The 10,591-nt window shown below is 39.3% G+C and overlaps 1 protein-coding gene across 1 annotated transcript; it reads right to left on the reverse strand.

Annotated features, from left to right (window-relative positions):
• Positions 1–1,765: 1,765 nt before the first annotated feature.
• LOC104917424 (integrin beta-like protein 1) lies at positions 1,766–4,225 on the reverse strand. The gene is made up of 2 exons (XM_019612408.2): positions 3,533–4,225; positions 1,766–2,350 (listed from the first exon to the last, which is right to left on the reverse strand). Exons 1-2 carry the CDS (start codon positions 3,622–3,624, stop codon positions 2,098–2,100), a joined length of 345 nt encoding a protein of 114 aa, XP_019467953.1. The 5' UTR covers positions 3,625–4,225; the 3' UTR covers positions 1,766–2,097.
• Between the last annotated feature and the right edge of the window lie 6,366 nt (positions 4,226–10,591).

Here is a 10,591-nt window from a genome sequence, read left to right on the forward strand (position 1 = left end):
CATTGAAAGGCAAATAAAGGAAGTCACATTAGTCTTTGAGGATCAATATCTACTGATGCCAACCACATGAAAGGGCAGTATTCCTGCAAATTTACCATCAGAATATTTCTGGAAGGAATAAGGGGGATGTTAGTCCTACAGTGCATGGATAACCCTGTTGCCAGTTACAGTAGACCTGATCAGGAAGGAGTGCATAGACTGGAATATGATTTCCACTGACCAGATCCATACTACGCATCTCAGCCCCCAAAATTTGCCTGGGATCTGCTCTCCTAAAGTGCTGGTCAACTCTGAACTCCAACAAAGTTGACTCTACTACTGACGAGAAATACAAGCCAAACAAGCAAAAAACCTCAGCTATTTCCCTCCCCATAAATGTGTACTGATTTTTTATACAACTTTTAATGCAAATGCGTGAATTTTAGTTTTTGAGAATGCAGTGGTAATGCTGCTTCAATACTCCACCTAGATGAAGTGACAAGTACAAAAATTGCTTTTTGAAAAATTTATCACTTAACATTTGCATTTTTAAACTGATACATAAAGTGTTATACAAACTATCATTAGAAATCTCTTGGGTTTTTTTTATCCTGTCAGCACCTCTTTCCAGCAAAGTACTAGCAAAACTTTCAGCCACTGTTCACGACATTAACAAGAACATAACAACTGAATTTGCAGTAAAATAATAAAATTGGAGGAGCTTTCAGTTAAACTGTATAACTGCCCCAAGAAACAATTGGGGCTGAGCATATTGAGATTACACCTCTGATCAGAAAATTCACCTTTGGGGCAGCAGGCACGGACATGAAGAGCAGTCCTCAGATATTTCTTGTGTAACTAGATTTATACTGCTGACTAGAGAGTCTATAAATCAGTTTCTCCATAAAGTCATTGATGCCAAATACAAATATTTTTCTTATAAACCCATTCTTGATCTTCTCATATTAGTATTGGACTTCTTAGCTACATTGTTGCTAAAATAAGTTGCTCTTTTTTTCCTACAGAATTTGCCAAACCCACTGCTGGAATGCATCTGTATTATCCTCTTACTAGCAGAATTCCTGTAACATTCCCATTGACCTAATTGCAGTTTTTGGCCTGAAAAGATGACACGTTTGTGTGAATCTGGTAAAGCTGTTTAAGCGGGGACACAAGAAATGAAGTGCCCATGTGACCCCTTTCATCAAGATCCAGACTGAATCCCCTTAGGAATGTGATGGCATTTCTTCTTGCTTTTCTCTAAAATCCTATTCTAAGCTTCTTTAAAGAAAAAAACCTCCAAAATCTGACAGAAATAGCTCAGAAACTTAAGTAAAGACAGCTGGAAAGATGAAAGAGTGATAATGTTTAGATGCAAACCAAGTGATGTGTTCCAGCAACTGGCGGGGGCTAAATTTTGTCCCAGAAATGTATGCCATTTAATCTGCCATTAAAGGCTACAGTGTTAGTGGGGAAATCTTAGATACCACAACACAATTACATTGTTTTAAGTCTCTGGACAGCATTATCTCCACTTGGAGTAAAACTGTTTTGGTATTTATACTCTTCAGCGTGATACTTGTTACAGCAAATATTCTTCCTCATAGTAGGAGAAGAAAAACATTACAGGACACAACAAATTGTTTAGCAACAGTTTAAAGCCTTGATAGAAACTGCACACCACTAGTAGGTGAGCAGTTCAAATGCAACAATGTTACATGAAAAAAAAAAGCATGCAGTCTTGCATTTTGTGTTAGATTCAAAATGCACCTTATAGAGTCTCCATACCAATGTGACTCCTACTTTTTTCCCTTGCCGCTAAAAAGTGGGCAAAGTCCCACCTTATGGCAGAGGCAGTTCCTTTGACTTGTGACATTTAATGTCTTCCAATCTGCCAAAAACCCCATTTAGAGTTTTCCCATGACTCTCAGTTAAAACAACTAATTAATGGTTAAAAATTAAAGATCCTAAATTATGGTTGGACTCGATGATCTCAAAGATCTTTTCCAACCTAAATGATTCTATTATCTTACAAAACTGTAAGATGCATAGATGATTGTATCTCTGCTCTATCTACATGCTGTGTTTCCAACATATTTCCGGACTTGATATAAACTCTTAATTTCCTAAAGCTCCAGTCGCCACAGTAGCTTCCTTACCTGCACAGACCTTCCCGTCGTAGACCTCACACACCCAGTCTTGGCACTCGCATAGCGGCCCATAGTATTTGCCAGCCTCCGTCACTTGGCAGATGCAGACCCCGCAGTCACACCTGCCCCTGCCACTGCACAGTAGGCCCCCTGGGACGCGGCACTGGAGCTCTGCCTCAGCACGGGGCAGGAGACACAAAACAGGGCTGCCCAAGGAGCTCCTGAGAAGGACAGCCAAGAGAAGAAGCTGTGGTCAGAGTCAGGTGCTAATCAGCAAACCACCCCGCTGCCACAGCTTCAGCCATTCCCCACAATATTGTTTTTAATGCCAAAGCTTTGTTTATGCTTTCAAAAAGTCCTGAAATGACTTGTTTTTAACCCTTTTATCAGAAATATCCTTGTTATCTGCAGGAATGCTTATGTTGTATATTAATTACCATGTTAAACTGCATTAGGCTAATCTCTTTCACACCTACCTGGTATGTATGCATATGTATCTGCACATATATATAATACTACATGTATAATTTGATCTTCTGTTATAAAGCATTTTGGTCTCAATTATTCCAAAAACTTTACAAAAGACAGAACTTCTAAGCAGCAAAACCAGAACAATCAGAATATCCAAAAGCAATTTATGGTTGATTCTACTAGAGTTATATTTGTGAAAGTAATCATCTTGCAGTCTTCTGGTTGTCAGAGATAGGGGATCTATGTTTTCATCAGAACAGAAAACAGCAGTAATCACTGATTTCCATGTACCAATTGTGGCTGTGATTTCCATACAAAGTGGCTGTGATTTTATTAAATTCAGGAAAAAACACATGCAAGATCTGAGGATTTGCTGTTCTGCCATGCAGTTCTGCCATGCAGTGGAGCTAAGGACTTGCAGGACATACACAAGGTGAATCAGATGCTACCTCACCAGAATCAGTATTGCAGGAAACAGAACAAAGAACAAAGCCAAGTGACCAGTGCCAAAAACAGGTGTTCACCATGCTAGGGAATGCTGACGACTAAGGTTGGTATTATCCACACTCCTCAGACACTAGATGTTACAGGTTTAGAATAGAAGAGCTGCTGACTATAAGCATAGGCAGGTGCTGGCCCTGATGGAGGCAAAGACCTAAAGGAAAATAAGGTTCATCGCTGCTACATTGAGACAGTGGAGCACACACATAGTTCAGGTCATGCTCCCACTCCATTCAGCAGCAGAATTTGAAGGTTTGGGCATAAGCAGCCATCCCTGTCCAACTTTTCCCTCTTCAATGCATGAAAGTTCTCCATCTCAAGACACAATACCTCACACCTGCTCAACACTGCTTTCTCCATATCTAGACCTCCATCACTCATCCCTTAAGGTGGGTGATAATCCCCCAGGATCACTTCCCCCGTGCACTTACCGTAGGGCTGGGAGGGTGGCAGGCCGCAGACTGGGCAGGGAGCCCACCGACACCATCAGCAGCACCAGTCCCAGCAGCCCCTGTGCATGCATTGTGCCGGCCGTGCTCCTGCTGCCTCCCTTGGATAGATGGACAGACAACGGATGGACAGACGGATGGACGGACAGAGCCGCTGGGCGTGTGGAGAGCTGTGAGTTGGACAAGCCCAGCTCCAGGGCTGCTCCCCCCGCGCTGCAGTGGCGGTGATTAGCTGCCTGGGAGCGGGATTTGGGCAGCGCTCTGGGAGGGAGGCCGGTGCCAAACCCTGAAGTTTACAGTCTAGGCAGGGGAGTAATTAGAAACAGTTGCGCAGCCAGATGGTTTATTTTGATGTTTTAAAAGTGGCCCGCACACAGATGTGAGTGAACTGTCTCAGTCTCAAAGTGCAGGCACCGTAAATATTTGAGGTATGTGTATCCCCACATCCTTTGATGGATAGCTGTTTGGGATGTGCCCTGTAAGGCAGTAGGGAAAGCTGTATGGCAGAGGGGTTAGGACTGATGCCTCCCTGCAGCCCTATTCTGTGAGGCAGTGCAGCAGATCCAGGTCACAGGCTGGCACCAGGCTGGGTGAGCACCGATGTATAAACATCAGCAGTGAACTGATGCCCAGCAGCTCATTAACACACATAGCACAGTGCTTCAGAGCATCAGCATGAGAGTTTAGAAGTGGCTTAAAACTAACCTAAAAGATGAGAGATACATACCAAATGAGTAAAATTTGGCAGGAATGACCATGTGCATTTCTTCAGAACTGAGAGTTCAAAACGTCTCTCCTGTGAGGAGGGGCCAAGAACTGGGATTGCTCAGTCTGGTGAAGGGGGAGGCTCAGGGAGATCTCATCAATGCCTATAAGTACCTGAAGAAAGGGTGCACAGAGGATGCAGCCAGGTTCTTTTCGGTGGTGCCCTGTGCCAAGACAAGAGGCTGTGGGCAAAAACTGCAGCCCAGGAGGCTCCCTCTGAACACCAGGAGCAGTGCTGCACTGTGCGTGTGCCGGAGCACTGGCACAGGCTGCCCAGAAACTGTTGGGTCTCCTCCCTGGAGCTCTCCAGAAGCTGCCTGGTCATGGCAGGGTCTGGAGCTGTTTGGTGCAGAGCTTCCTGCCAGCCTCAGACACCCTGTGAGTCCATGGTTGACCTGGAGAATTGCTGACTGTCTGATTCATACCTGTAGTGAAAAGCTCATAAAAAAGAAAACAAACTTCCACCACCTAAGATGGTACAGCATAGTTGTCCTTACCTATACAACCACATGAGCAGTTTTGAAACATTTTGTAGAAGATTTAATTGGTTCCAGAGGGTGTTTTGTAGGCCAAATTCTTCAGTAGCTTTCAAAAAACGAATAACTTTTGTTTTATTCTTATGTTATGTATCTGGAATAGCACAGATTATACTGTTCTAGAAAATTTTAAAATTATGTTAAAAATCTTACAGATACTGCCTTTTCCAAAAGTGTAGTTGGGTTTAACATATTGAACTCAAGTATACAGTTCCCAGAATTCCTGCTAACATAAGTAGTTCTGCCAGCAATCCTTCTGTGAACAGTAAGTCAATCAATTGACTTGGCTCTATTGGTTTTATAGATGCCAAAGAACCTTTTTAAGTCCAGTTTGAGGCCTATAACGTCTAATTTTCAGAATAGCACCCTTTCAATTTGAAATATGCACTTTCATTGAAACACAAAAGAATAGACAGGAAGAAAATCTGTTCTGTCATAATGTACGAGGGCTGCTCCAAAAGTAATGCCTCTTATTTTATAGTGTTGGCCCACAGTATCAGAGGCAGGTGGAGATAATATGGCAGTAGAGGTTGAACCATCCCACCATTATTCCATCACATTTTGTTGCCATGCGACAAATGGCAGCAGAGGAGCAATCTCACAGAATGGCATACAACATGGAAGTGTATATTAAGCAAAGATGTAGAACTGAATTTTTCCATTAAAAAAAAAAAAGGCACCTATTGACATTCATCGATATTTGGTGAACCAAATGGAGACCAAACAGTAGATATCAACACAGTGAGAAGGTGGTGCATTTCAGCAGTGACAACAGCAATGTGAAAAACAAGCCATGTTCCAGACAGCAATGCACAGCTTTAACACCACAAAATAAAGAGGGTCTTAATCACTTTATCTGCACAAATCAGCTATTGGTGGTGACATTATTGAAAAAAAACCCTGCTTTTTAGCTGAGAATTTGCTCTATCAGAGCAAACAGACAGTGTTATTATGCTTTTTATCTGTTGCACTTCTCACGGAAATAAATAAGAGGCATTACTTCTGGAGCTACCGGTGTACATTCTTATTCCCCAAAGATATTAAACTAAACCTGATTCGGGTATTAAACATAGAATTTTGCCTTATCTAAACACATTACCTTGAAGTTATGGACTCTACAACATTTCTGTCTACTTATAGTGCATATAATTTTGTCCTATAGGATGAGCAAGGATATTTAGAAGGAAAAATAATTTACAGTCCTGCATCTAGCTGCTGCATGTTGTATACTAAATTTCTAACCGTTTTTCTTCTCTTTATAAGTATTATTGTCCATTGCAAAATTTTCTCATGCAACCAGTAAAAATCCGATATTAAGACTGACCTACATGTTTCAGTCTTCCAAATGTTTACCACTGCACTAAGCTCTTGCATTTAACTTTGATGGATCTAGTGAAAAGGTAAGTAAATTGGCAGGCCTACACTTTTGACAATCCTTGGATGCTGAAATCCACACTTAATAAAGCAATGTGTTTCGTGTTGTAAATAATAATAATTTAAAAATCCTAAGATCTCTAAATTCAAAAAGGCAGCAGTTTTAAGAGCAATGTAGTTATCAGAAGTTCTACTGCTAGAAGTGTAGAGTTTATAATAGGAATAGTAGAAAGCTCTGCATTTTAAATGATAGTAATTCCCTTTTGGCACTAAATTTATCTTTAATCCACACACTAAAATGTTGCCATCTGTTCATCCTTCTCCTTTTTTCCAGTGCAGACTGGTGGTTATATGTGTCTGCAAAACTCTGAGCAGTCTGCAAACTGCAACTTCAAATGTATGAGGAGAAAACATCTGTCATGATATGCTAACCTTATCAGTTCATTATTTTTTATTTATTTACATTTCTTGGGGTTTTAAGGTCAACGTATATATTTTGACTGTGGACCTTCTGAATTTTTAGAAGGCACAGCTACACAACTCACAAGTGGACTATTTCAAATGTGCACCCAGAGCTTAAGTATAGTAGTTGTTTCCATATGTACTTGCCTCTATTACAATATCTCAGTGCTTCTTTACCGGATTTTATCTTTTGCTTGGATCTATTATTTACTTATTTAAGCTTAGAATATTTGTGCATGCATATTTGTGCATATACATATATTATGTGGTCTGAAAGGATTTTTATCAATTTAAAAGGAGACAGTTTCTTTCTAAATGAGAACCTGACATACAGACTTGAGGACTGCTCACTACTTTTCAGCCACTCCTGGACATAATAGTAAAGAGCTTTGTTCTCCACTAGATAATGTACACCAACACAAAGTAGTGCTCATAAAATGCTACTTTTTCCACATATTGGAGTTTCAGACTGAGGCTTTAGACCTGTAAGTGCTTGGTAGATGTACACTTAATGCGTCGTTATGTCATCATCTGCAGAGGTGGTAGAGAAGTGGAGAATAGAGATTCAACACAATGCCAAGGAGGAGGAAGAAATGGAACATACTACTAATATTGGACAACCTTCTGAATAGTTAGCAATAGTTTTAAGTAATACTTGTCAGACAAGAAATGTCTTCAAATAAAGATGTGGAATCAAGAAAATTGATGCTGCTAAACATCCTACATCTGAACATCAGTTTGAGTACATCTCTGTTAGTGCTCTCATTAAAAATTTGCAGGATTTGGTATGGTGATAGACTGGGATGAGTTTTTCTCCTGCAATTTTATTTACTAGGAGAAGAACTAGTGTAATTTTCTGTCCAAACTAGCGATGGCTATCTTGTGGTTTCATAGCCTTCTGAACTGCCCCGGGCAGCTGGCTTTAGGCAACTCTGCTTTGAGCAGGAGTTTGGACCAAATGACCTCCAAAAGTCCCTTCCAATCTCAACCATTCTGTTTTTCTGTGACTTTGATTACATGCCATGCTGCTAAACCAGATTTGATTTGGTGCAGAGAAGCAGATGGACTTTTCTTACTCTTTTATTATGGCCTCATAGTGGCCAGCTTAGTTTTCCTGTCTCTTTGATTAAGGCATTAGGTTTGCAAACTGAAATTCCATGCTATTTTTAAGGACTTTTTTTATATAAAACAAAACACAGAACATCTAGTGAAGAACCTAAGCTTAAAAATATAACTGGACACCACCAGAACTTGTCAAAAAATCTGCTGGGTTTCCATGGAGCCAGTATAGTAACACCACCAGCTTTTGTATGAAGAAACATTGCAGAGACATTCACTTACACAGCAATTTTCTAAAATTGAACCGAGGTTGAAAATCCCACAACTTATTATTTTTCTATAAAACCTGGAATGAAGAGACTTGGAAGTTCCCAGTGATTCTGTATCGCTTCTGTCACAGACATGCAATCACCAAACTAGATGTTTCTAAAGATCTAACTTGCGACAAGCTGTTTTAGCACCTGCAGACCCAAAACACTTGACAGAGGTAAATCAAATCTAAATTAAACAGTTTGGAAATGCACACAACTCTTGAGATTCATCACTGTGCTAACTGATGGCAACAGAGCTGTACAGAGCAGAAAACTTTGTATTCTTCTTGCTAACATGACATAGAATCTGGGACAGCTGATGTATCACACAGAGAATAGAAATAGCTTTTGGAGTTACAGGATCAAGGTTAGAACAAGATTAAAGCTGAGCTGGCCTGAATGTAGTTGGCCTGGATAGTTGTGAATATAAGCTATCCAAACAGTTCACAGGCCAACATTAATTAAGAGGTTATTATTTTATACCTTAGTGTAAATCTTAGCTTACACTTTCAGGTCTCAGTCAAAACTTTAAATAGTAGGTAGGTTTTTTGTTTGTTTAATATGTACTAGTTAATTCCCCCAAACATCAATACTAACCTTCTTTTACAGAGGCCTTAAGGCAGCATTAGATTTTTAAGCATGAGGTTCCAAGGTGGGTCAGAATACCAGCAATAACAGTATGTTTTTAAAAACATACTATCATGTTCTTAACCATTTAGCACTTAGTTCAGAAAGAGAGTCATGTTCTGATACTATCCATGCTAACACTATTGTTGAAGAGGCCAAGAAAAGCCATAAACAAGCATGATATTTTTCAACGTAAAACCTCATTCTGCCAAAATACGCTTTATTTTTCAAAGGGAGAATGTTACTTGCAGCCTGGGAATCTTGACAAATCTAAAATAGTAGCAAATACAATAAAAACAATGAATGTCTATGATTTTCATATGTTTTTAACTAGTTATAAGACTGATTTGAAATGAAAGATCATTCTCATCTCTATAAATGAGGATTTGTTCCTGTACATTTCAAAAATAACATTGATGACTTTTTAGAGGCATAAAAGCATTAATTCAGGTTTCATGTCGAAATTGAACATATGCATACCAGATTTTCTAGGTCACAATATCCCCTCTCATATAGTTTCAATGTTCTATCTTGCATTGGTCTTGCTGCTTGTTATTGAATCAAAAATGAAGAAAACAGAAATAAAGAGGGGGGTGACCATTATTGCCCCTATTACCAATTTTTAATTTTAATGCCCCATACCATTTTTTTAAAGGTAACACACATACATACACATTTATTTGTCTATTTAGGGCCCAGCTTAATGCCTAGAAATTTAAAAAGCTTACTCCATGTCCTTTATTCCAGTTCTTCAATGTTGACACTGATCACAGGACAGCAGTTTTACAATCCATCCCCATCAAAATCTCATGAATTCTAGCCCAACTTCCCTTGCATTCATCAGTCTGAAGTTACTCTGTGATGATTTTTGTTATGGTTGTATGCTTCCAAGTGAAGGCACTTTTCATCTTGAGCCATACCACGCAGGCAGCTGGAAGAATGCTCGGCTTGTTGGACCAGTTTTAATCAGTCAGAATCCTGTCACTGTGATGGTGCTTCACATGTGCTGAGCAGAACTTCAGAATCCTGGGGCTTTGGATGCCTTGGGGCCAGACAGCAACTTTTTGACTCCTATCCCATGCCTAAATGATTAAATTTTCCTTTGGGTCTGAAGTTTAATTCTGAATTTCTAAATGATATTTCATGACCTTTTTTAAAAGCTCAACCATCATTCCAAAATTAATATTTCATGAATTCTTTTACTCATTACAGAATAGCTGTAATCAGATCAAGCCGTGAGTTCTTTTCTAAGTGGTTAATCAAATTCCAACAATAGCATTTCCATTAACTTCATCTCTATGGGATGTTTTAAGATTTTTTTTTCCACTCTCTTCAACTTCTTAATAGACATATATGGATGGTGAGAACAAGAAAAGTACAAATAAAGCTCAAATACATTCAAAATAAAAGTCCACAATTTCATTATTAAAAATGATGTGCCTCTTCCTATTCTCAACTACACAAAATGCATATACTGCTATGGAAGCACGTATTTATATATATATTAGCAAAGGAAAGAGCAGCAATTGAGTTCTAGGAAACAGAAGAGTTGGTGCCTAGAATTAGATCTTTCCCTTCTTAACTATCGATCTTTTGCACTGAAAATGGCAAGATGAGAGGTTCACTATTTATCTGCTTTGGTACAGACTAGAAACCCACGACTAATTTTTTATCTATATAGTTGCTTGAGTTAATTTCATTCATTCAAACAAATAAACAAACAAACAAAAACACAAGCCTTGAGATCTATCCAAATTCTGCTGCAAAACACACAAAATCAGTCTTTGCATTCACCCTTTTTCTTCAGAACCTACTGAGAGGGCAAGACTAGAAAGCAGGATTTTTAATCACCTTTTATGCAGGAAGACTTTACTGTGTTCACAGTTCATGTTATACAAATTAAAGTG

This window comes from Meleagris gallopavo, chromosome 1, assembly GCF_000146605.3.
Source record: "Meleagris gallopavo isolate NT-WF06-2002-E0010 breed Aviagen turkey brand Nicholas breeding stock chromosome 1, Turkey_5.1, whole genome shotgun sequence".
NCBI classification, from domain to species: Eukaryota; Metazoa; Chordata; class Aves; order Galliformes; family Phasianidae; genus Meleagris; species Meleagris gallopavo.